The following is a 24,548-nucleotide window of genomic DNA, read 5'->3' as shown; positions in this document are numbered from 1 at the left end:
GCCACTGCAGAGACACATTACATTGTGGAAGATGCTTTGGAATAATTGCTAAATACATCATTGGTTATAACCAATATTTAATCTGAAGTAATATCTATACTTCCGAAAAGTGCAGTTTTAGTTTCTTATTTTCAGCTGCTGCTGTCTCGTAAACAGGCATTTGTACATTAGTTGTGGTGCAAACAAGAAGAACAAAGCCGACCTTAATTTGGTTTGCGATCCCTTTCATGCTGCGCGTGTGTTTGTGATATTAAATTCTGTTTATTAATCGGTTTCCTCTACCAGCAGCCGACTTTAACCTCTACTCCTCATTTTATTTCTTGTTTTTTTTTGGGGGGGGGCATTTCTGCCTCGTTTCCGAGTCAATGGAAGAGAGACCGCAAACAGATGGAAAGACCGGAGTGTGACCACAGATATATACGGTATATTAGAAAAATACACAAAATAATATTCTTATTTTGATGCTATAAACGCTATAATGCTCATTTTAAACCTCAGGACTTATTTATTATCCTTCGTTGATGTTTAATGTTCTCAGCTTTTGGAAACCAGCAGTGATGCAAACAAACAAAAACAACTATTAGCCTGACTCGATTTCACTGAAATGTATCCAGAACTCCAAAGGTTCAAGAGGTGAAGCTGTGCCCCTGCAACCATTCAACTAAAGTTAATCTTGAGATGGTGATGAGGACAATTCCAAAAGTGCCAAGCCTGTATTAGAAATTCACCACCTTTTTACGTGATATTACATATACATTTACAGTTTTTATATCAGAATGAGACCCTTCTTTCTATGAATACTTAATACTGCATAACTGAGGCGCAAGCAGTATTCTCAAAAAAAGAGAACAAGATGTCGTTACCCATTCACTCGTTTATTAATTTACAAATATCGCACGATATACACACGCATGTAAAATGTTTTATCCGAGGTCGGGTCTACAGGCTGTGGGTGATGGTTCTGTTCTTCAGGTTCTGGACGTACTCTTTGGCCTGGTCGAAGCTCGTCTTCTGCTCTACTTTGGGCGGCGAGCCCTCCACCAGCTTGACGAAGAAGTGGCAGTAAACTTTGTCCATGATGCCGAACATCCCCTTGCCGTGGTATCGGATCCGCTTCAGGTACTTCCCTTTGCCGGAGTAGGACTCGGCTGCAGGAGCGGAGACGAGAGGGGGACGGTGTGTGTGTGTGATGAAAAGAGAAGATGAGATCGATAAAGGTCAGAGGAACTCATTTCATATACAGCGGTGGCCTTGAGTAAAAACAGGTCAAAATAACAACGATATAGTTTATGCTTATTTGTAATATGAATTGCTCACTCTGCACGGCAGAGATCTACAGCTTTTAAAAAAATAATAATAAATTAAATACAAAAAATACAAAAAAAGGACCTGTCATTACCTGCTTCCCCTTTTACTAAAGGTCATTTTCCCCACTTTTAAAATTCATTTCTTGCAGTGGCTGACAGCATGTGATGACTAATACCAGATTCCCAAGTAGTTTTAAGGAGGCAAAGGTTTTTCATTTACAAGTTTTAAAAGTCGATGAAGAAACTTCTATAGTTTACATATTTAAGTGATTCTGCGACCTTGAATAGCAGAGCTTTGATTTTTAAAGCAGTTATTAACTCCATTTAAAAGGTTTGCCTGCTTTGTTACGTTACCCGCTTTGTGTTGAGACACACATTAAACAAGTCGTTTGTAACCATCCAACTCGAGGCGTTGTTGTGGTCCTAATGTGCAGCTGTTTACATGGTGAAAGGTTTCAGTGCTGCAGACACTCACCGACATACAGGTTGGATTTGTACTCTACATTGTGATTCTTGACCGCCATCTCTTGAGCTTCAAGAAGAACCTGAAACAAACAAGCAAACCAGTTCGTACATCTGCTTCTTGTACAGATTTTTTTTTTTATGTTTATTTTTTTAAGAGGAGGATAAAGATTAAATGAAGCGTGAGCAAAAAAAAAAAAAAAAAAAAAATCAATGAAAAAAAAAACATGAGTAGTGAAAATCTGAAATCTTTTTTTTTTTTTTTTTTTTTTTTTTCCATACAGGGATTTTGATTTACTTTGATTTACTTTCGAGGGGGTAAAACATGCAGCTACAAACCTCTTTCATGATTTTTGCCCCTTTCTTGTCGTTGAACTCCAGCTGTGCGACGGCCTGGTCAACGCTCATCCCCTGGATCTGCGTGGAGAGACACAAAACAAACGAGATGAAACGAGAAAACAAACATCGCAACTGCAGCACCAGACTCAAGTCGGCTTTGAACACGGCGAGTCAGTAAAACGACGACAGGGGAGGAAAAAAAACCCAGCTGCATTCAGCAGATAAGTTTCACATTAATGAGTATTCACAGGTTTGTACTGATAAACAGTTTGTTATTTTTAATAGTAGAAAAACACTGAATGCCATTTTCTGCCATGCTGATCTGAATTATAACACACAGAGAGGAAGACAACAAGGACATACAGATAAAAGATGCTTTCATCAACTGCGAGTGGTGCAAGTTATGGTTGACTGATGCGATGCAGCCGATATCAGATGCGACGTTGATGTAGGTCTCACCATTTTGGCCAGGTACCACATCTTGTCTTTGCTGTATTTAATCTGCCTCCTGCTGTGATAGATCTCCTGCGGAAAGAAAACGACAACGCGTTCCGACATTTTGCAAAAGACAAAGAGTCGACTCCGACGCCGTGACGGGAGTCGCGAGACGATCGATCTCGCTCGGCATTATTAACGGGCACAAAATTTAAAAACAAAAACTCAACTCACCGCCGGTCTGCGAGCCTCGTCGGGAGTCTGAGGCGGATAAACTCGCTTGTTCCTCCTCTCCCAGTGTTTTGATTCCAGTGAAGTGCCGGTGTGGAGACAGGAGAGCTGCTGAGCGCCGCCAGCAGCAACTTGTAACCTGGAGAGACGTAGAGGGAAAGAGAATAGTTAAAAGATGTGCTCAGACATGCAAAAAAAATAAAATAAATAAAAAATAAATCACTGCATAATCAAAAAGCGCGGGTACATATGTGACCAAAGTTCTCGTACACAAAATATGTTTTCAGTTTTTGGACTTTTTAATATGGGATCATTTCAAGTGTAAAATCCACTGCTTGGCCATCTGATGTGTTATTTTATTTATTTATTATTTTAAGGAAAAAAATTAATGTAACGGAGTACTTTTACACGGATGGTTTTTATTTTTGTATTTTTTAAAAAAAATCTGATTTGTTAATATTTGATTTGTTTTGCTGAATATTCTGTTGAAACATTCTTCACTTTAAAATAAAACGGTGACCGAATTGAAAGTTGATTTGTCCTTCTGCAAAAAAAAAAAAATAAAAAATAAAAGACAGCTTACCTGTGATGTAACACCCCTGATATATTCCTGATGAAAGCGATACCTGAAAACAAGTTTAAAAAAAAAAAAGCACAGGTAGCAGACAATGTTAATGTCATAAAATGGGCAAATTTGTGGATAATAAAGCTTCGTTTTTGTCCTCACCGCGTCCTGCCATCGCCACCGCCATGTTGAATGTTTTTTTTTTACGACACTGCTGTGTTTCGCTTTACGGCAGTCACGTACACGTACATTTATTCTGCACATTTTGTCGTCTTCGCCACCCGTACGTCTCATTAGTTTCGTCGTGATTTATACGCGGTCTTAATAGAAATCCTACAATTTGTTGTTATCAAGTTGTGGATTTAAAAAAAAGGGGAAAAAAAAACAACAAAAAAAACTCGGCGCGGTTTTTTTTACCCTTCTGGCTTCCCGTACTCGAAAACCGGCACGACACCACGCTGCCCGTACGGCCGTTAAGTGTTGTCGCTACGACAGTCCGGGTAACATGTGAGAAGTTTGGATTTGGTTTTCTCACTTTAAAATATCTCTATATCTCTATATTTAAACCGACAGAGGCGCCATGCACGAAAGGTCGCTTCCCGCGTCTCCCAACTGGTACTGCTCGCGCTGCAGTGACGTCAGTAGCAGCGGTTTACTGGGAGTCGGAGCCAAATACATCATCTACTTGATTGACGTGTCCGCGTCCTCCTGCAGGGTCGTAGGTGAGTCTGCTGGCACCGCTGGCCATCACACGCACACACACACACACACACACACACAGCCATTCGTCTTTAAGTGCCTGCAGCCCCCCCCCCCCCCCCAAAAAAAAATTGGTTTTAAACGCAGGTAAAAGTCACGTGTGTGGACCAAATCATTTCAGGTGAGATCCAGTTGAAAAAGAAACCCAATATAACAACATCTGGCTGGGTTCATTTCCTCCCTGAAACACGTGGTGATGCTGAGGTGCACCTATTTTCCTTTCTTCTGCACAAATTCGTCCCACTGATCAGAATGAAGCTTCTTCAGATGGGACATTAGGCCTCTTATTCTTTTTTTTTTTTAATAAAATAGTGGCCGAAATCAATGCAGTCCAGTTGAAGATATTTTGACTCCCGGTATGACTGAATCTCCACAAACACCGGATCCTACAAGTCCTACAATGCACTGCACCATTAGTTATCTTTATACTCTGAAAGTTAATTTATTTTTATTTTTTTTTAATGCAAAATTGACTCCTGTGGTACTCATCAATGACCGGTATCTCTACTAGTAACATCAGAGATGTATACCTCTTTGTGTGTGCGTTTCAGGCGAGCTGGTGGGCCATAAGGACCTGGTGTCGGGCTTTTCCTTCTGTCAGCACGCAGGGCAGAGTCACATCTGCGTCAGCTCCTCCGGTGACGGCAGCATTCGCTTCTGGGACTCGGAAAGCAAAATCCTAATACGGGAGCATGCAGCTCATCAGGTGAGTGTCAACTGCCCGCGGGGCCCGTTTCACGAAAGCAGATTTAAGATATCCAGGATAAGAGAGAAAAGCCAGGCTTGACCGAGCCCGGTCCGTTCATCCCCGCTTCGTGTGTTTCACAATTACCAAGTCCGGCTGATCAGGTGCGGCCAGTTTACGCCAGGTGGGATTAATCCGGATAAGTGCGCGTTCACGTCCGTCTTCAAAAGACCACGAGGTCGATCGCAGATTCACTGATGGAGAAATGTGCTCGCAATCACAGCGAGAATCAGCTTTTAATGAAAACGTACGAGGAGGAAAAGGGACAAAATATGTAAATAAAGAAAACACGGCTGCTTTAATGAAGGAGCTCAACAGGTGTGTCAGACGGCAGTGGGCTGACTCGACGTGTTGTTTCCGTAAAAATCAACATTTACCGAGCACAGATCTGAACTAAAACTGTCATACTTGTATAATTCAAGGAGTTATTGGTAAGAAATCCTCCTTAATGTAGCACATACGCCTGTGGGAAGATAACGAAGATGCGAGATTATTGTTTCGAAGCCAAACGGTGCTTCTAACGGAGCGACAGATACTATTCAAAACACCTGCGCAACTCTATTGTCTGTTTCTAATGACCTCAGTAACTGCACTAAAATATGAGTCAAACCCCAAGTAATAATATAAACAGCAGTCTTTATAAAGCGAAACTTCTATTATTATCTATTTAATAGCAAAAAACCTCCCTTTGACGGGGAATAACTGTAAGAAACTGGTTTCAGATCAGAGTAAACAGACTGAAAGGCACCAGGATGAATTCAAACTGGCTGTTAGTCCGGTCTGGACCGGGCTAGTTTCACCAGAATAAATCTCCATGGTAACTTACGTGCTTTTGTGAAACCGAACCGAGGCTTAATTAAACCAGGATACCTGGAAAATCCCGGCTTCGTCCCTGATTTAGGTTTTGTGGAACAGGCCCATGTTCTGTTATCCCGCCGCAACATAAACACAAGGCATCACGCTGACGCCCCCTGCAGGCGGCTGTCAGCTCTGCAGGGGGTAGGAGGAAAGCAGCTTGTCCGTCGGCTGCACTGTCACACATTTTTGTTTTCACAAATCTGTGCTGTCGTGATGAGATTGTGGACCGTTGACCCGGTCTGGAGAGCGAAAGTGAGCCTGACAGGATATATATATATATATTTTTTTATGCTGCAGGAGGACAAACAGCACAACAGATTTCTGCAGCAGCTCAGTGACTCTCTCTCTCTCTCTCTCTCTCTCTCTCTCTCTCTCTCTCTCTCTCTCTCTCTCTCTCTCTCTCTCTCTCTCTCTCTCTCTCTCAGGGAATTTCAGATCATTTTGCCATGTCAGAGGGCGTGCTGCTCGTTTACGCTCCATTATGTGCTTCAAATTATGCCGTCAGGCGATAATTGTTGTGTGGTTTTAAAGTGAAAAATGAAAAGCCGCAGACTGAGAAAGTGATTTGGTTTGAGATTCAAACCAAAATAATGACAGATCTTTTTTTCAAGTTTTTTTATTTTATATAACACAAATAAAGCGCAAAACAATCAGGCATACTTAATGCATTTAGTCACTGTTTCTAATGCGTCATACCCTAATTTAACGATTACAGGTCAAGATACTCACAATCAGGTGTTTAGGATTTTCTGTGAATGTAGAAAAAGCCATGCAAACGGAAAGAAACCAAACCGTTTCGTCCACGCAGAGCCCCGTCTCGGCGGTGCACTGGTCCCCCGTGGACAAAAACCTGGTGGTGTCGGGCGATGAGAAAGGCGTGGTGGTCTGTCACTGGTACCACACGGGAGACACCGCCAGCTTCTTCCCTGAGCCCAGGACCATCTTCTGCCTCAGCTGCTCGCCGCACATCTGGAACTGTGTGGCTGTCGGGTAAGAAACAACAGAGAACACCGCTGTAAATACATTCCAACCTTATTTATCCAATGTAATGCGGTTGATGAATGCTAAGCATTCAATTGGATTTTACTTGGCGCTTGTAATATAAGTCATCTGTGGTATGTATGTGGTTTTATTGATTTATTGTCAAAACATAAAGAATCTGCAGTTATGGCCAGAGCCTGAATATCAATATTAGGGAGTAAAACAATGGAAAATTTAATCACAAATGATTTTTAAAAACAAAGACAATCATTTCAAATTTACCCAATGCATCTTTTTCAGCATTATATTCTGGATAATGTGTTTTCATATCAGCCATATGTCTGTCAGGCTCAAGTTAAAACCACCCAAAGCCAAACTAATGCTTATTTCTACCTACACTTGTTTTTGTTTTTTGTTTTTTTTTATACTAAACTGTATAAATAAATTCACACCCTCCTCTGATGCACTCTTATAGACATTTTTTTTTTTTTTTTTAAATGAAAATTTGTCCAAATCTGGAAAAAGCAGAAGACATTCAGTCCAACTAAAGCTTTACCATCAATACAGAAGTGGCGTACAGATATCGGTAATAGTGACTGCACTGTCGTACTGCAGCTACAAAGACGGGATGATCGTGCTGATCGACGTGAGCAGGAAAGGCGAGGTGATGCACCGTCTCCGTGGACACGACGACGAGATCCACTCGCTGGCGTGGGCGCCGCTGGCCAATGAGGACGCCCTCCACACCAGACCCGAGGACAGCGAAGGTAGCAGCGTTCAGCCGGCGTCCACGGTTCTGTTGCAGGGAATTCCTCAACGCAGCAGCAGCCGGTTTCTTCCTTAAGTGTTGAATTTTGCACGAATTGAACAAAAGTTTCGTCGGGAATATAAGATGTCGCGTTCACTCCTCAGCAACTAACGGAGTGTCGGCTGGAGAGGAGAAGGGCTGCTATCTCGCGTCTGGGAGCAAAGACCAGACGGTGAGGATCTGGAGCACAGCGAAGGGAAAAGGTGAGGGCAGCCCAGCATTAATCATCAAAAAAAAAGATTAAAAAAAGGTCTTCGGAATCGGCCGGCGCCATATTGGTTCTTCCGTTTTGTAAATCCTCCCCGCGTCCCCTCGCAGGTGTGATGACTCTGAAGCTGCCCTACGTCAAGAGAAGAGGCTCCGCCGTCGACCCCGGAGTCAAAGAGAGACTCTGGCTCAACGTGCACTGGCCGAAGGGACGAGCGACGCAGCTCGTGTCCAGCTGCTTCAGGTACGCACACATCGTCTCAATCGGGGAACATGATAGCAGCTGAGCACACGTCAGCAGTGCTGAATCAATTTTTTTTTTTTTTTATGATGGCATCAGATTGTTCTGTAGTTTCAATCATTTTCCAAAACAAATACACGTTGTTGTTTTGTTTTTTTACATTGTTTTCTTGAATAGCAGATGTTTTCTCCACAGAGACGGAAGCTGATGGTGTTTTTCTGTATTTATGACTCATGACATTGTCTCATTGTTTGCAAAGAGAGTCAATGTAAGATTATTATTATTATTATTATTATTTTTATTATAGAGTTGAAGGAGAGACTGTAATTCCTTTTTAGAGCTTTTTTTTTTTTTTAGCTGGACATTTATTTCTCGAGTGTCTCCTGGAAAAATGTCAACAATAAACAAAACTAAATACATAACGTAACAAAGCTATTAAAATGTATGAAGGACATGTTGTCCATCAGCTCACACTTCGGTTAAAGTTATAGTTTAATCTGTCCATCTGTATTTGTTCCGGGAACTTGCGTTGATAATGATAATAAACACACACACACACACACACACACACACACACACACACACACACACACACACACACACACACACACACACACACACACACACACACACACACACACACACACAGAGGTGCAGAACCAGTTTACCTCGATGTGCTTTAATGAGCTGCGTGCTTGTGTTGTATTTTTTTTGTGCGTGTCCTCAGCGGTGAGTTGGTGATGTGGGACCTGAGCCGGGCCGGGAAGCAGAGGTGGACTCTGTTCGGCACCTCTTCAGACAGTCAGAACCACAGTCGGATCGTCTTCAACATGAGTTCCGTTCAGCTGCCGGACGGCAAAGAGCTGCTCGTCAGCACCTCCATGGACCGAGAGGTGGGTCTCCTCTCTCTGTGGGCCGCCCCGTAACGGAGAGGTTCGGTGTTCCGCTCGGCTTGGAATCACCCGCCGCTCGTTCGAGATTTCTGAGGTTCAGTTACCGAAATTAGGAGCCCGGTCATTCACTGTGGGATATATTTCAAACACAGAACGCCTCTGCTTGGTCAAAAAGGGTATTTTGGTTGAATGACCACATTTTGAATTCATGTTTTTAATTGGCGGTCAAACAAAGCAACCCTGTTGGCAACGCTAAACTCTGCAGAGCAAAACCTTTTGGAATTTGTTTTGTAGATGTCCCATCGATTAGGAGCCCAAAGAAATAGTTTGAGGTTCAATATTACACTTTCATGACTTTTCAGGAGATATGAAGCTCCAGCCAGCAGCCGCTTAGCTTAGCTAAAACAAAGATGACAAATGTTTTGATTTATTAATCTGTATAAAAAAAAAAAACAATGAGTAAAGTTTTGCAAAGCAGTTATATGTTGTATTTGTGTGCTCATGTTTCCAGATGAAGTGCTGGGACCTGGCCTCTCTGGAGTGCTGCTGGACTCTGCCCACCCTCGGCGGCTTCGTCTACGCCCTGACCTTCTCCCCCGTGGGCACCGGGTGTCTGGCGCTGGGCGTCGGCGACAGCATGATCCGGGTGTGGAACACGCTGACCACTCAGAACCAGTACGACACCAGGACCTTCTGGCAGGGCATCAAGTCCAAGGTCACAGCGGTGAGAACGTTTTTCACAGCAAAATGAACTAACTTTGATTTGTTTGGTCGTTTTTCCGAGCATTAATGTGTAGTTAAGCTATAGATATCTAACGGTACGTAACCCGCTATATACCTCCAATTAGATGTCTTCCATATTTAAATCTGTGTCTTATGCTCTTAGTGTTTTGTTCTCAGAGCAGTGGGGTAAAAGACAAAACACACACACACACAAAAAGACACTTTTCTGCTTTTTTAAAGACAAACTTTCTTTGGATTATAATTTCAAACAAAACGTATAAAGATTGTATTCATGAAATAATTTCTGCCTAATGTCTGCATTTTAATAAATTCTCCATCTAAGCTAATGATAAGAACACAAACTCTCCCGTTGGTCACTTGCAGCCAAAGCATTCAGGAGACATTTGTGATTTTGCTGTAACCCGGGCTGTAAGTTAGGTTAGGTTTGGTTTGGTTAGGTTAGGTTAGGTAGTTACTTTATTAATCCCCAAGGGGGAAATTTTTCGCTACAGCAGCATACAGGAAGCAATAAGATAATAATAGAATAATAAAAAGCAATAAAATAGCAGTAAAAAAATTAATTAAAAAAAATTAAATATAAAATACACAGTATATACAGTATATCAGTTTCCACATCGATTAAATTTGACTTTAATCTCCAAACTTCTGTCATGTCTGAGTCCGATGAGAGAGGCTGAAACATATCAGGCATTTAGCTTTTACTCCCCCCAGAAAACTCTCAGATGGCACAAAGGAAGCTCTCCAGATAAAACGCACTGAGCAACTTGTCGTTATTTGCAGCTGGCCTGGCACCCGACAAAAGAAGGATCCTTGTCTTTCGGAACAGATGATGGGAAAGTTGGTATCTACGAAGTCTTTTCAAACAAGTAAGTAATGTTAACTGTTCCAGTGGTGCATCGCTCCACCTTCATGTTTTTAACCTACTGCGTATAACAGCATTTTTTTTAAATCTACTACAGTGTACAGATCTGATGCTGTTCTTTTGTTTTGAGGCTGATTAAACAACCTCTAGTCCACATCAGCTTCTATTTGTTGGTGGTGTTGCACATGAAATTCATAAAATTCACACTCCTCTGCTGCTTGTTTCATGCTGATTGACAGTAGCCAACAAAAGCAGTGAGGAAAAAGTATTATATGCAAACGTGAATCGGTAAATACATGCCTGTTCTATTGTTTTATGAAAAAAAAAATGTTAGACTTCAGAAATACACGGAAGTAATCATAACTTGTGTTTATTTACAAGAAAAATCCTCCTTTAAAATAATGTCAAATATCTTTTTTTTTTTTTTTTAAAGCAAAACAGAAATGATTGTTGAGATTTTTCAGTTGCACTTTGACTTTGGGAACTTTACTGAAAGTCATTAAAGCTAACCTTGTTTTTTTTTCCCCGCTGGGAGCTTTGTGGATTCTTCCCATAATCCCTCAAGACTCCCTGAACTGCATTTTCCCCGCCGCTGGCCACGTCACCTGTCCCTGACGGGGCATTTGTTCTGCTTCATCTCCTCTCAGGCCTCCTCACATATCGAGCTCCTATCACCGGAAAACAGTGTACACATTGGCCTGGGGACCCCCAGTTCCCCCGATGTCATTCGGTAAGTTTCCTAATGAACTCTGAGCAAACTGCTGCTGTTTACTCCGAAACGCTCTGACCCAGCAAAAAAAACAACATCGACAAAAAAAAAAACGTCAACGTCGAAAAAGCAGCGAGTTAGCAAAAAAAAAAAAAAAAAAAAAAAAAAAAAAAGCCCAAACATCTCCGCGCGCCCGTTTTATAATCGACTCCGTAATTGAATGAGCCGAGAAAACACTCACCGCTCACCGCCGCTTCACTTTCAGCAGCTCGCGGGGAAATCAAGACGTAGGAAGTTTAATTCTACCAGCTGGCGGCAGATGACATCTTGATTAGCGCATCGCTCACTCCTTTCCGAAGCCGTAAAAACGTAATTGTTGCCGTGCCAACGATCCGCTGATGGTTTCCTAAACGAACAAAAGGAGCCGCTAATTTGTTTCAACTGCAGCCGTGGCGGCGGTCCAAGCTCTGTTCCCGGAGCTCTGATTGGTTCAGATCGTCACGGTGATTTCCAGTCGGTGTGCAGAGTGAATCGGGACCAGCTGCTTCCTCTGCTTCTCATGACCGTCCCCCCCCCCCCCACCCCTTGTTTCTTCTTTACATTTGAGTCCTCGACATACTTGGTGCTCAAAGTAAGCCGAGCGTTTTAGACCAGCAGCTCCTTTTATACATAACACAGAAGGATGTGAACCGCAGTTGTCATAGATACAGCATCTTTTGCAAGGAGAGGTGTCACTGAGGATCTTTAAAATGTTACATGTTAAAGCGTGTGTGTGTGTGTGTGTGTGTGTGTTTTCCGCTGGATGTCCAGAGTACGACGTGTTCCAAAGGTTCAAGTTACAGTTGTCAGTACAAATTTAGAGGAAGCTTAATTGTGCGTAAATACTCATAAAAAAAAAATCCCTGAAGTGTCAAATCTACTGTTACAGAGCTGCATATACACGCCAGTCAAAGTTAACCAGGATGAGCTTTGTGTGTGTGTGTGTGTGTGTGTGTGTGTGTGTGTGTGTGTGTGTGTGTGTGTGTGTGTGTGTGTGTGTGTGTGTGGCGTTCAGGTGCAGCAGGAGGGAAGCCGACCTACAGCCTGTACAGCTGCGCCGGCGAAGGCGTCATCCTGCAGCACGATCCATCGAAGCTGAGCGGAGAGGCGTCGGACATCGACAAGCTCATCAAAGACACCAACAACATCAAGGTGGGAGGAGTCTTCATGTGGTCATGATGATGGTGATGATGATGTAATCGAACAGGTCATTTAACCTGCAGTCTGCATCGCGTCATTGTAAGTTAAATACATGCTTTTTGGTGTGTGTGAACCACACGGCGTGATATTAAAGCAACAGCACAGAGTCTTTAGAAACCCTTTTGAGGAACCAGAGTCGCATGTCGGCGGCGATAAAAGCCGACAAACGCACCCGGGAAATTCACACGGATCGGTTCACAGCTTCATCGGAAATCTTGGTGAGCCGCTGCCGACGGTTTGTTTCCCGCTTGCTGCTGAATGTGAATCGGGCTGATTTGAATGTGTCATGAAGGTGCGCTTTGCTTCCCAACAGCACAAGCTGTCTCCTCACACCGACCTCAGCTGGAAGCCAGATGGGAAAGTGGTTGCCATCGGCAACGAGGACGGGTGAGTGAAGAGTCGGGGCGTGACCCACGTAATAACACACCGTCAGGCTGTGGTAGTCCTGGAGGAAGAGGAGGAGGAGGATGGGGGGGGGGCAACTGTCCACTGACTGTGGAGTCGGCAGATTAATGGATTTGGTTGTGTGTGAACTGTTGCATCATATTCTGTATTATCGAGGATCCCTGCGCTTCTTCTCTCGCTAATGTCCGACCCGTCGCTCTCCGCCGCAGGTGTATCGACGTGTTTCAGGCCCCCAGTCTGAAGCTGCTGTGCAGCATCCAGCAGCACCACAAGATCATCAACACGCTGCGGTGGCACCACGACCACGGCTCCCCCCCCGAGCTGCACTGTCTGCTGGCCTCGGGCTCCTGCAACGCCGTCGTCTACGTGCACGACCTCCGCTCCGTCATAGGTGGGAGGAGTCCTCCGTTTTATCCACCCAGTTTCCCAACAAACATTATTTATGAGAGCTTAAGATTGTAGTTGGTTGTAAGGATTTTTTTTTTTTTTTTTTTTAGCAAGAATGCTTCAAGTTAGAATAACCTCATTTAGGAGCTGAAGTCAAATCAAATTCAAATTCATCTTAATAAATCCAAGGGGCTTTCTTAACCTCAAAGTTGAAATGATACGAGGTAAGGAGCTAGTTTTTATTTTTTTTTTTAATCCAGAAATAGACTCATCATTTCCTTGCTCTTTTTTTTTTTTTGCCACAGCAGAAAGACTCCGGTAGACTGAGAATCTTACAGAATACCGTTTCTATCTAAAAAAAAACCAACAACAACAAAAACAGCCAAGAATTCAAATGTTAGTTTTGTGACTCGCGGCGTCGTTAAGACGGTCAGAAATGTACGTTTGAGCATAAACGGCTTTTAAAACGTATCTGGATTTTAGAACTCATTAAACGCCAGCAGCTACTGACTTTGACAGAAGTCGTGTTTCATCTGACAAGCAGCTGATTCACTTTTACTTCTCCTACACAAAATGTCGCCGCAACGAACGTAAAGAAAAGCAGAGCGTTCTCGCTCAGCGAGAAAAATCACACCACGTCCGCGATCCCCGGCCGTTACTTCGGGGTCGCGTCTCAGACGTGGAACATTTGCTGGGTTTGGTCGGTGTCGGCATCAGTGTCGTGCTTCTGTGCAGAGGCGCCCCCGGACAGCCCCGCCGTGCTGACGGAGCCGTACCGCAGGTTGTGCGGTCACACGGCTAAAATCACCGGCATGGCCTGGAGTCCACACCACAGCGCCCGGCTGGTCACCGCCTCGTACGACGGCACGGCCCAGGTCAGTGCGTCGGGTTTGTTTTTGAGTTTGGGTTTTGTTGGGAGTTCTTCTTTATGGACGGGATTCACCGGGGTGCGTCTGCTCTGGGCCGGGGGGAGGGAGGGGGCCGGGGACGTTGCTGAACCAGTTTCGGTGCGTTTAGGTGTGGGACGTGCTGGAGGAGGCGGCCGTCTCGAACTACCGAGGCCACGCCGGTTACCTGCTGTGCGTGGACTGGTCGCCCGTCGACCCCGACGTGATCTGGACCGGCGGGAAGGACTTCACCGTGCAGGAGTGGAACATCTCCAAACAGGAGTTCACGAAGCCCCCCAAAGGTGATCCGTCTGTCTCTCGAGAGCACCGTGACACTCCTGCCTTCCGGGTGCAGCCGGGCCGGTGTGTAACGCGTGCTCGTCCTCTCAGGGAAGAAGATGGTGGACCTGAGGGAGAAGAAGAAGACCAACCCCAAGCAGAAGAAGGGCAACAAGAAGGCGACGGGAGGCGGAGGGTCCGCGTCGCCGGAGGCGAACGGAGAGCCGGCTACGGGGGGCGCGAAAGCGGCGACGCGACAGGAGCTGTCCGGGGAAGACGAGAGGGAGGGAGTCGTCGGCGCGACGACGAGCGGCCCGGCGACGAGCGGCCCGGCGACGCCGCCGCCAGGTAGCGGAGCGCAAAGCAGCAGATTTCAGAAGGAGATCCGCTTCCCGTGGTTTCAAGCCATAAAATAGATTTTGTGTTGTTTTTTTCAGCCACTTTTGAGATGCAAAGAAAATCCTCCGCTGCTGTAAAGAGTAAAGAAAAGCCAGACTCCACCGTGCTGAAGAAGAAGAAGCCTCGTTCCATGCTGCCCCTCAGCACCTCCATGGACCACCGGCCCAAAGAGGAGCTGCTGCGGGACTGCATCACTCTGGCGTCCGTCAGACACGACGACGGTGAGACCCGCGAGTCGGCTAAATGTGTTTTCATGTGTAACATTCACGCATTCTTCCATCGGGGGAGGGGGGGGGGGTGGTGATGTAACAGAGTGTCGCTGCTAACGTGACAAGGAATTGTTGTAAAATATGAAGGTTAACTTTCTGAGAACGGAGCAAATCACTTCAAGTCAATAATTTAAGCAAAAATATTGACCAACTGGAGATTTTATTTTGACGTTTCCTGTTTGGCTCATTTATGTCTACACCTCATTTACAAGTAAAACGAGGGCTTATAAGAAAGTGTGTGTGTGTGTGTGTGTGTGTGTGTGCGTGCATGTGCGCGTGCGTGTTCCAGCGCCCCCTGCAGGCTGCGTCCCGGGCCGAGGAGACCACATCCATCTGGGCCTGTTCGCTGACAGACAGGCTCTGTACCACATGTTTGAGGCAGAAGGTGTGTAGTTTTTTTTTTTTTTTTTTTTTCTTGAATCAACACTGTGACAGTAGAAATGTTGTTGTTTTTTTTATTATTATTATTTTATCAGTAGTTAGTGTTCAGCTCCTGGAAGGAGCTTCAGCTGGAGGAGTTTCTTCAGGTGTTCTCCGCGGCGCGGTTAACCCCTGCTGTGTCCGCGTTGCCTTTTCAGAGGAGGGCCACGTGGAGGCGGGCCACTACGACTCGGTCGTGTACCTGCGGCTGTGGAGCGGAGACCTGCAGGGGGCGCTGCAGCTCGCCACGGAGCGAGGGGAGCTGAACGACCACCTGCTCTCCGTCGCTCCCATGGGTAAACCACCCGAATGTGGATGCCCGTTGGAATTTAAACCGGGCTCCGGCACGAAACCAGCTCGACCGGAAAGAGACGAATTTAACGCGAACCTCTTCTGGCTCCCTTTGCTCCCTCTCTCAGCCGGGTTCGAGGCGTGGAGCCGGGCGGCGGAGGCCTTCGTCAAGCAGCTCTGTCTGCAGGAGCAGTACCTGAAGGCAGCGTCCCACCTGCTGTCAATCAACAAAGTGTACGAGGCCGTCGACCTGCTGCGCTCTCACAAGCTCTACAGGTGCTCGTCTTTCTTTTTTTTTTTTTTAATAGACACGCGTGGATTTCCTTCTGAAGGACTTTGCAGCATTTTTTGAAAAAAACAAAAAAAATTAAAAAAACTTCCAACATTTATACTTCAAAGACTGAGTACACGACTTGAAATGTCGCTGAGGGCTTCTGTTTCCAGGTGATGTTTGTTCATGCGTTAACAGAACAGTGTGTGTGTGTGTGTGTGTGTGTGTTTTATGTCAGGGAGGCCATAGCTCTGGTCAAAGCCAGGCTGCCAGCGGACGAACCCGCGCTGAAGGAGCTGTACACCTGTTGGGCCGCCATGCTGGAGAAAGACGGACATTTCTCCGCAGCTGCTAAATGGTGAGAACTGACAGGATCCGGGAAATATTCGTACACAGCTCTGCCTTTTTTTTTTTTCTTTTTTTTTGTCTTCTTCCGTTTCCTTTCCCGGCTAAACCAGCTTTCGGTGTCCCGTCGAAATCTTGTTCATTTGACCCCGTCCCCCAGTCACCTCGCTGCCGGCGCCAGCTTCGACGCGGCCAAAGTGATCGCCAGGAAGAACGACGTGCCGTCGCTGAGGGCGGCGGCCGGCCTCGCCAGGATCTCGGGGGAGGCGGCTCTGGCTCAGTCGCTGGCGCTGCGCTGCGCTAAAGACCTGGCGGCCGCTCAGGACTGGGTCGGAGCGGACGAAGTCCTCGACTCGCAGGACCGCCTGCTGGTCAGTGCACGACTGGGTTTTAAACATCGAAACGGTCGCGGTCGTTCACGCGCGGTCAACAACGGCATAAAAAGACTTGAACCCGGCTGCTTCGACTCCCTCCGCAGGTCCACAGGCTGCACCTCTGCGTCGCCGAGCTGCTGGCCGCGATGCTGCAGGACGTCATCCCCCCGGCTCCCTGCGTCTCCGGTCACCCGTGGGCGCCGCCGGGGAGACGTCGCATCCTGGACCACGCGAGAGACGTTTGGGAGGAGCGGTTCGGCGTTTCCCGCGAGTCGGCGGGACACCGCGGCGTCCGGGCGCTCCTGCAGGAGCTGAAGTCCGCCGAGAGCCCGACGCCCAGCGCCAACATTCCCCTCAGACAGGTGCCGATCCAAATGACCTAAACGGAACCGGAGTCTTTTCTTCAGGGACACCGCCTGAAGACGTGTTTTTTTTTTTTTTTTTTTGTCTTTTGACTCTGTCCGTCCGGTTGTCTCTCCATCTCCAGGTCCTGCTGTACTCTTCCCTCCACCTGACCCGCGCCGTGCTCAGCTGGTTGCTGGACGATGACGGACAGCTGACGAAGGAGCTGTGGCAGGCGGCGGCCTGGCCGAGAGACGCCGGACACTTCTGGGTTTCTGCAGAACTCTGCAGGCTGCTGTTCCCTGACGGTACGTCTGCTTTTCTAATGAAACCGGCTCTTCGGTTTTTTTTTCTTTTTTTTTTACCATTTCCATCTTAAATGCAGTCAGAATAAATAATGTAATGAAATATACAGGCAGTATCTAAGTGTCAAGTGTAAAAGAAAAAAATATATATTTAAAGACCTTGAGGATTTCTGTTGGAGTTGATTTGGTGACACCCTGCGGTGATGGCTGGTGTGATAGTTTGTAATCGAGGAGTTATTTAACTGAACTGAACTTTTGGAGGAAACTGCAACTTAAGAACTCGGATGCCGTTTTTCAAGAAATTGGACCAACGTTTTGTTGAATTTTCTGTTTTATATCACTTCAAAGTGAATATCTTTGGGCTCTGTCCCATTTCTCAGACATCACCTAATTTTTTTTTTTACAACTAAACAACTCATTAATAGCAATAAAATAAAAATGAATCAATAAAGACAATCAATATTTGCACCAATAATATTTTCTGAGCTGTAACTACAGTTATTAAAGCTCCACCTGTATTTATTTCTCTTCCTCTCTTCGTCGGGTCAGGTGACGTCAGTGTCTGTTCCACGAAACACCCCAAAACCCTCCACCCCGCCGAAGAAGAAGCCAAAGCCGCCGCCAGCAGTCTGCAGGCGTTCGTCCATTACCACCGCCTGTACGAACGCTGGTGGAGGAGCTCGGCGGGCGGCCAGCCGACCCAGAACGGACCGTCCCCCCCGGCGGCCGAGGACGAGGCGAAGGACCGGGCGCCGAACGGAGGACCGTCGGGGTCGGGAGGGAGCGTCTGCCCGGTGGCCGGCAGGCTCCACGAGCTGGACTTCGACGCGTCGCTCCTGCTGTCCGAGGCTCACGCTGCCTATCAGCTCACCCACAGGTCCGTGAGGGAGATCCAGGAGCGGCTGGCCACCATGGTGCTGCAGCACAGCCGAGTCCAGGGAGGGCAGCCCGAGCCTGGGGAGAAACGGGACGACGGCCCCTCGGCCACTCCCGCCGCCGGGGAGACGTCGGACAAACGAGACTCGGCCGATGCCGGGAAAAGGTGAGGGCGGTTATTGGTTATCGACTTAGTTGTCCAATTTAAAAATGAGTGATGTTCGAGTTCGGATCATACCGGCACGGCTCACGACTTTCCCTTTAGCCTCAGCACGTTTAGCACGGTCACTGTTAGCATTCAGCCAACTGCATTTCTTCCCCCCTCAGCACTGAGGACCAGGAGACTCTGATGTCTTTGTCCGCCAAGATGACCACGTATCAGAAAGAACTGGCTGACCTGCCCAACACCATCAAGGTACAACTCTCCACACGACAACGCATCGCCCCCCCGGGGGGGGCTTCAAATGACCTCGCGTTGAGGAAAATGATTAGAAGCAAGTTATGCTCAAGAGAACAAACAGTTGTAAATGCGTCCTTTCAGGGGAAAAAAAAAGTTATCATCGTTAGCATCCATCACATTTCATTACCCGAAAGAGATCACATCCAGTTTGAACTAGTCAACCAGATATCAAGTCCGATATTTGGAGAGAATATATATATATATATATTTTTTTAAATCTAGACACCATCGTTTTTCAATCCATTCACCCTCTTTACCTGCACGGATTCAGTGACTTCTCTATTTGTATGTTCAACTGAAATAAGACTCGAGCCTCATCTGGTCGAGTCTCGTCAACAGAAGCCATTGGCGCCACCCGACTACTATGGCCTTGTGTGTTTCAGATGTATCCTCACCCGGATGTTGTTGAATGTAGCCTGGTCCTCCTGCACCTCGGCAAGTCCTCGGCGTCTCCCTCCGGTTCCCTCCAACAAGAGGCCAAAGACCTGCTCCACAAATACGGAACCAGCAGCCCCTCCGTCCTGAAAGCCTCCCGGCGACTCCTCTCCTGAATGGTTTTTTTTTTTTTATATATATATATTTTTTTTTGGTAGACTGAAATAATCACTTCGCCTGTACAGCCGTCGGTCGAATAAAAACAAACAAAAAAACAACAAAAAAAACAACTTTAAACTTCAAAGCGATGCGACGTCCGGTGTCAATTTGATTCGATGTCCAAACGTGCCTGAAGGAGGTTCGACTGATTTCCAGCTGGAGTATCTCGCTCAAAGGGAGGTTCGGGTGACATCTACTGATCGGTGATGAAGACGCTGCGTGTGGCAGGTTGGTGCCACAGTAACATCACATCTCATACTGTATGTTAGATCTGACGAGTGCTGCTGTTAAAATGATCGTTCTGTGGAAGAAAATAGCCTTTTTTTTTAAAAGACATTTTTACTAGAAATTTTAGGTGCGAGGGTAAAAAAAAAAAAAAAAAAAACCCAAAGTTGCCGTCATCCTGGTTAAAGTTTCACCGTCTCCTGCTCCAGTTCTGCTTCATTATTTAAATGTAACTCCGCTGCAGGCTGCCCAGCGTGTTCTGTGTATCATCTCTGTAATCTGTGAGAAATGAAGTTTTTGTAGTGGACAATCAAACGGTGTTATTTGTTCTCTTCGAGCTATTTTGTTAAATTGATCATTTCGTATTCTGCTTCCGTCTCCGTGTGATAATTCGCTGCCGTTTTACAACATTTCAGTTTGAATATCTTCGGTACGACGGATTCGAATTTCACCGGCGGCTCTGGACAACATTTTACCGACGAGACAATTATTTGTCCTCAAATTTCTTTTCTTTTGTCCGACCAACATTTCAAAACAGAAACGGTCAAATTGAAATGTTACAAAACGGGGGGGGGGGGGGGAAACAACATTTGTCACATTTGAGAAACTGAAAAAAAAAAAAAGCCCAATTTGTAAAAATTCTTTCTGCTGGAGTTGCACCTCTACATTGATTTCTTTCAAACCGTCCGCTTTACGTTTTGTGGACGGCTTTCCAGCTTTTCCGGTAAACTTTTCCTTTGAAATGCATCTATACGAACAAAAATCTACAGAAACGAACCCTGTCAACCGTAAATTTTGGCTACTTCGCAAAAGAAAAGATCAAATACTTAAAGGTTACATTGAAAATACAAAACAATTTAATGTACAACTGTTTAAAACAATATCGAATGTAAAAACAACATTGTAAACCTGACCGTGGACAGTTTGGTTTGGTGGGTGAATGTACACAATGACAGTAGTTTGCCCATTGAAACATGCATAACCAAGCACAGTTACACACTTTTGACGCCCGCTGTTAAAAGTTTCTGGAAGTGGAAAAAGAGCTAAAACATTTTTATTTTCATCAAAATTATACATTTTAATTTACAGGCCCTTCCAGCATTAACTTAAAAAAAAAAAAAAAAAAAAAAAAAAAAAAAGAAAGAAAGAAAAAAATCCCTGCAACAAGAGGAGTCCTGCTGATCAGAAGGTAGAATCTGAACTGAAGAGTCTGTCAACGTTTGGTCTAAAATCACAGTATGATACAGGAGCTGGTCCCATGCTGTAAAGGGGGGAGGGAGGGGTCACTAACGCTGTAAAAAAAAAGAAAAGAAAAAAAGACTTGTTTTGTTTTTTTTAAAAGTGTTCTGAATACATGGCCATATACTCGGTAAAAAGCGACTTAAAAGGAAACGAGTGAGCGAGTGAAGGGTCCGCTGTCACTGCGAGTTCATTTTACAAGTCACTCAGGAGGGAGGCTTCAAGAAATGTATTGAGTTTTAAGTCTTGTTCAGGGATCGAGTGTTTGAGGCGGGGGCGGGGGCGGGGGGGGGGGTGTCTGCTGGTTGGGGTTTAAAACAAGTGTGTGTTTCACTTGGAGGAGGTTCGAGTTGCTCGGTCAGTGCTTGTTGTTCGTCTCCTCCTGGCCCGAGCTGGAGATGCCGTTCTGCGGTTGGGTGGAGCCCGAGCCCAGGCCGTACAATCTCCCACAATACTTTGCGTCGTCGATGTTGTCTTCGAAGAATAGCTGAACACGCATACAAAAAAATAAAAAATAATATATATATATACATATACATACACACACGTTTCACTGAGATGAGCAGGACTTCAACTTACTTTTTTTAGTAAGAAAAGTGGACTGAAAATGGAGAGGAGTTTTTTTTTTTGCTCATCCCAAACGACGCATTTTAAAAAGATCAGACTGGTGCACACGAGTGTTAACTGTACCTCTTTCATCCTGAAGAAAGCCATGCCAGTGAGCAGCGAGTCTGATCCGGCCTGGTGTTGCCGCCCGATCCTCTTCAGCTCCAGCTGGTCCGCCACTTCCTGGAGCCCTCCCTGCACAGGTCGCACCATTAAGCCTCGATGTAATTCGATTCGACAAAACGTCGTCGCCGTACAATGAAACGCCGAGCATTCAGGCTACGATACCTTGAGGTTCTTGCAGCTCTTCATTAAGTACTTGACGTCGTAGATTGCTGGGAAAAACAAGTTGAGGATCTGAAAGAAGTCGTGCTCCTCCTCGGGAAGCCGCGCGTCCGTCAGGAGCTTCACCAAGTAGCCGAAGTCGTAGCCGCTGAGGAACAAAGATCAGGAGGGTTGGATACCGCTGAGCTTCAGATGAGCAGTAACAACGGCTTGACGTTGAAGCTATGTTTTCCTAAACGAGGATGTGCTGATATTAATTCTGTGGTTTTTTTAATATGTAGCAATGCAAATGTTTATTAAATACTTTTTTCTTGCAAGAAGGAAAACTAAAGAAAAAAAGTTTCCAAACTGAGGAGCGATGCAACAAACGACGGACCTGTGGAAGGAGAGCCACTTGACGTTTTCACACAGCACCAGACCGGACGTCATGAGGAGCTCGGCGAAGTAGAGCGTCTCGATTCCCTCTTCTTCGTGCTTTTTAAACTGGAGGCCGGAGTTCTGGAGCAGGTCTATGGAGTCTTGTGAGTACATGTCTTCTCTGTGAGGGTGGAGGAGGGAGAGGGGGGGGGGGGGGCAGTGCAATCATGAAGCTTGACCGCCGATAACCGTTTTACGATGAACAGTGTAATTCAACAACAAATGGAAAAATAAATGAGGTTTAAAAGTCTTCCGATATCAAAATACCCGTTTCACGATGTAGTAACAACCTTGCGAAAGGAGCTGAAGCGGAGACGCGGCACGCAAACGTTCAGGTACAAAAGGAACGTCGCGGTTTGTGCTTCGGGTCAAGAGTCCACTCACGTTAGGTTGAACTTGAAGTTGAACTGCCACGTCGTCGTGCCGGGCGGATAGTCGCCGTCCTCGTTCATGAACGTGAGGCCGAGCTGGATGATCTTCAGGAGGTCGACGTTGCACCTCAGCAGCTGGTACTGGTAGTCCACGGTGCTGCGAAACTCGCCTATCGGTCGGACGACCACCCCCGGGAATTCTGTGTCCTGAACATTGACGGCAAAAGAAGTCGTTAAGACCACGGTGATCGGCGCTCGCTTAACATCGAGATGCTTCGGGGGGGGGTGTCTCTTACCATAGCAATGTAATTATAGCTTTGAATAATCTGCCGAATCTTCCTCATTTCTTCCTCCACGTTGCTCGCCCAGACCTCACAGATTATCTGACTGGAATCTGTAAGTGCGGCCGGCATGATGGCGGGTCAGGTGGAGAGCTCGAACCCCGACAATCCTGCAGCGCTCGTGATGGGGGGAGGCGGGAGGGGGGGCGATGAGGGGGCAGTGCAATGAAAAACAGGACAACTCTGGACGAGGACGAAAAGTAGACATTAGAGAATGCATCTAAAACTCAGTATTATTGTTATTATTATAATACTTATTAGCCTTTAACTAGTTACTCCTGAAGCTCTCTTGTACTTTGAACTACGGCGCCTTTAAAATGCATATTGCTTATTTTATATTTGAACTCTTTTTGTGTTTAATCTTATGCATTTTTATCCGTTCTCATGCATCTCATTTCTTTTCTATATATATATATTTTTTTTATATATGTTCCTTTATATCTTGTTCTTTATGTGAAACACTGCGTGCACTTATCTTGCCGCGAAGCACTTTGAGCTGCGTTTCTTGTGTTAAAAAGGTGCTACGCCAGTAAAGTTTAATATTATTTTTGAACCAAACAACGAAAAAGGTGAAAACGTAACAAGTGAGAAGAGATGCAGCGACGGCCATAAAAAAAAAAAAAAAAAACAAAGTCTGAACAGCAGGAGTTTAAAGAAAAGTTGCACTACTGTGATTACTGCAAAACAAAAACAGGACTGATAATAAATAATGAATAAAACCACACGTCCATTACGACCTTGCAAGAGCACAAAGGGCTTTACATGCTTTTTAAACACACTTTAAAATATATATATATATATATATATGTATATATATATACAAACACTGCAGTAAGAACAATTTAACATGTAATGTGCACATCTCTGTGCTTCACTCGGTTGCCAGTTTATTAGGTACACTCTGCAATAACAACACATCCCCGAAGACGTTGAAATAATAATAATAATAATTATTATTATTATTATTAGAAGACGTCAAAACTCCCCGTTTGCTTTATCGCCTTGAGAAAAAAAAAAAAAAAAATTATATATATTTTTCTATATCAAATTAAACCAACTCGTGTTGCCATGACACCGCGACGAACTAACGTTAACTTACTTAAGTGGTTGTTTACAGCGTCGCGCGCGTCGATAACAAAAAGCTCCGTCACCAGGTAGGACAAGTGCACCACGCTGGAAGTTAAAAACTTAGAATAGCTCAGTTGTTGTTGTTGTTGTTTTTAGGAAGAACAGTTTGATTTAATATTTAATAGAAAACTTAACGACGCTGCAAAACGAGGAACTAAAAAAAAAAAAAAAAAAAAGCATTGGCGGCACGCTTAGCACGAATGGCTAACGTTTAGAAGCTAACCTTCCAGTTTGGAAAGCTCGCATCAAAAGAGCAAATAGAAAATTAAACCAGCTCCGCTTTTCTCACGTCTGGGGCTCCTCGCTGCGGATACGCGAGCCTTCAAACGGGCCGCAGTGTTTCCTGTGAAAGGAATAATAGTAATAATTTAAAAAAAAAAGAAGACAGGTTTACCTGATAATTTTCTCGACGTAGCCTGTCGAGCTAGTTGATAGCGCCTCTGTCGTCGTCGTCTCTTCTTCTTCGCTTACTTCCTGCTCCCGCTTCTTTTGTCGGCGGATCTTCAAATGTGCTCACCGCCACCTACCGTTGGAGTTTATAATGACTTTTCTTTTTTTTTTTTTTAATTTTAAATATATATTTATTTGACCTAACAATTTCTGCCACTTAAATAATGAGTTGAATTTATTTTACTGCTCAACTAATT

At 45.2% G+C, this 24,548-nt stretch overlaps 3 protein-coding genes across 4 annotated transcripts; 1 reads left to right on the top strand and 2 right to left on the bottom strand.

Moving 5' to 3' along the window:
* Window positions 1-863: 863 nt before the first annotated feature.
* On the bottom strand, window positions 864-3,558 carry mrpl22 (mitochondrial ribosomal protein L22). 2 transcript variants are annotated; one of them, XM_069716384.1, is made up of 7 exons: window positions 3,502-3,558; window positions 3,358-3,400; window positions 2,778-2,913; window positions 2,568-2,633; window positions 2,109-2,186; window positions 1,783-1,852; window positions 864-1,148 (listed from the first exon to the last, which is right to left on the bottom strand). In XM_069716384.1, exons 1-7 carry the CDS (start codon window positions 3,524-3,526, stop codon window positions 940-942), a joined length of 627 nt encoding a protein of 208 aa, XP_069572485.1. In that variant the 5' UTR covers window positions 3,527-3,558; the 3' UTR covers window positions 864-939. The 2 variants fall into 2 exon arrangements, with proteins under 2 accessions (XP_069572485.1, XP_069572477.1); XM_069716376.1 differs by lacking the exon at window positions 3,502-3,558 and having other exon boundaries at window positions 3,358-3,455.
* Window positions 3,559-3,823: 265 nt separating this feature from the next.
* On the top strand, window positions 3,824-19,246 carry gemin5 (gem (nuclear organelle) associated protein 5). The gene is made up of 27 exons (XM_069722005.1): window positions 3,824-4,061; window positions 4,650-4,804; window positions 6,510-6,691; window positions 7,298-7,449; window positions 7,595-7,693; window positions 7,809-7,941; window positions 8,666-8,831; window positions 9,343-9,555; window positions 10,356-10,441; window positions 11,085-11,167; window positions 12,201-12,337; window positions 12,699-12,772; window positions 13,000-13,181; window positions 13,913-14,052; window positions 14,195-14,366; window positions 14,455-14,691; window positions 14,781-14,963; window positions 15,301-15,396; window positions 15,590-15,727; window positions 15,851-15,998; window positions 16,232-16,351; window positions 16,499-16,709; window positions 16,817-17,074; window positions 17,200-17,362; window positions 17,909-18,401; window positions 18,563-18,650; window positions 19,079-19,246. The coding sequence occupies exons 1-27, from the start codon at window positions 3,920-3,922 to the stop codon at window positions 19,244-19,246; spliced, it is 4,419 nt and encodes a 1,472-aa protein (XP_069578106.1). The 5' UTR covers window positions 3,824-3,919.
* A 1,102-nt stretch (window positions 19,247-20,348) lies between these two features.
* Window positions 20,349-24,446, bottom strand: cnot8 (CCR4-NOT transcription complex, subunit 8). Its single transcript, XM_069716355.1, has 7 exons — window positions 24,296-24,446; window positions 22,729-22,956; window positions 22,446-22,639; window positions 22,021-22,182; window positions 21,648-21,792; window positions 21,444-21,554; window positions 20,349-21,240 (listed from the first exon to the last, which is right to left on the bottom strand). The coding sequence occupies exons 2-7, from the start codon at window positions 22,843-22,845 to the stop codon at window positions 21,112-21,114; spliced, it is 858 nt and encodes a 285-aa protein (XP_069572456.1). The 5' UTR covers window positions 22,846-22,956; window positions 24,296-24,446; the 3' UTR covers window positions 20,349-21,111.
* Window positions 24,447-24,548: the final 102 nt, after the last annotated feature.

Source organism: Brachyistius frenatus, unplaced genomic scaffold, assembly GCF_029030835.1.
Source record: "Brachyistius frenatus isolate BFR_SWC_R1_liver_20210118 unplaced genomic scaffold, ASM2903083v1 Contig_5, whole genome shotgun sequence".
NCBI classification, from domain to species: domain Eukaryota; kingdom Metazoa; phylum Chordata; class Actinopteri; family Embiotocidae; genus Brachyistius; species Brachyistius frenatus.
The sequence above is the reverse complement of the archived record's forward strand: the minus strand, read 5'-3'. Positions and strand labels throughout refer to the sequence as shown.

Bases quoted from the DNA above. Each gene is read 5' to 3' on its own strand.
- mrpl22 (XM_069716376.1), bottom strand. From the start codon at position 3,455: ATGACATTAACATTGTCTGCTACCTGTGCTTTTTTTTTTTTAAACTTG. The intron at 2,187-2,567 runs GTGAGACCTACA...CTCTCCACGCAG, and splicing joins TGTGGTACCTGGCCAAAATG to ATCCAGGGGATGAGCGTTGA. The intron at 1,853-2,108 runs GTTTGTAGCTGC...TGTTTGTTTCAG, and splicing joins GGGCAAAAATCATGAAAGAG to GTTCTTCTTGAAGCTCAAGA.
- gemin5 (XM_069722005.1), top strand. From the start codon at position 3,920: ATGCACGAAAGGTCGCTTCCCGCGTCTCCCAACTGGTACTGCTCGCGC. The intron at 7,450-7,594 runs GTAGCAGCGTTC...TTCACTCCTCAG, and splicing joins CAGACCCGAGGACAGCGAAG to CAACTAACGGAGTGTCGGCT. The intron at 12,338-12,698 runs GTGGGAGGAGTC...GCTTCCCAACAG, and splicing joins AAGACACCAACAACATCAAG to CACAAGCTGTCTCCTCACAC.
- cnot8 (XM_069716355.1), bottom strand. From the start codon at position 22,845: ATGCCGGCCGCACTTACAGATTCCAGTCAGATAATCTGTGAGGTCTGG. The intron at 22,183-22,445 runs GTGAGTGGACTC...CCACCCTCACAG, and splicing joins AACTTCAAGTTCAACCTAAC to AGAAGACATGTACTCACAAG. The intron at 21,793-22,020 runs GTCCGTCGTTTG...TTTGTTCCTCAG, and splicing joins AAGTGGCTCTCCTTCCACAG to CGGCTACGACTTCGGCTACT.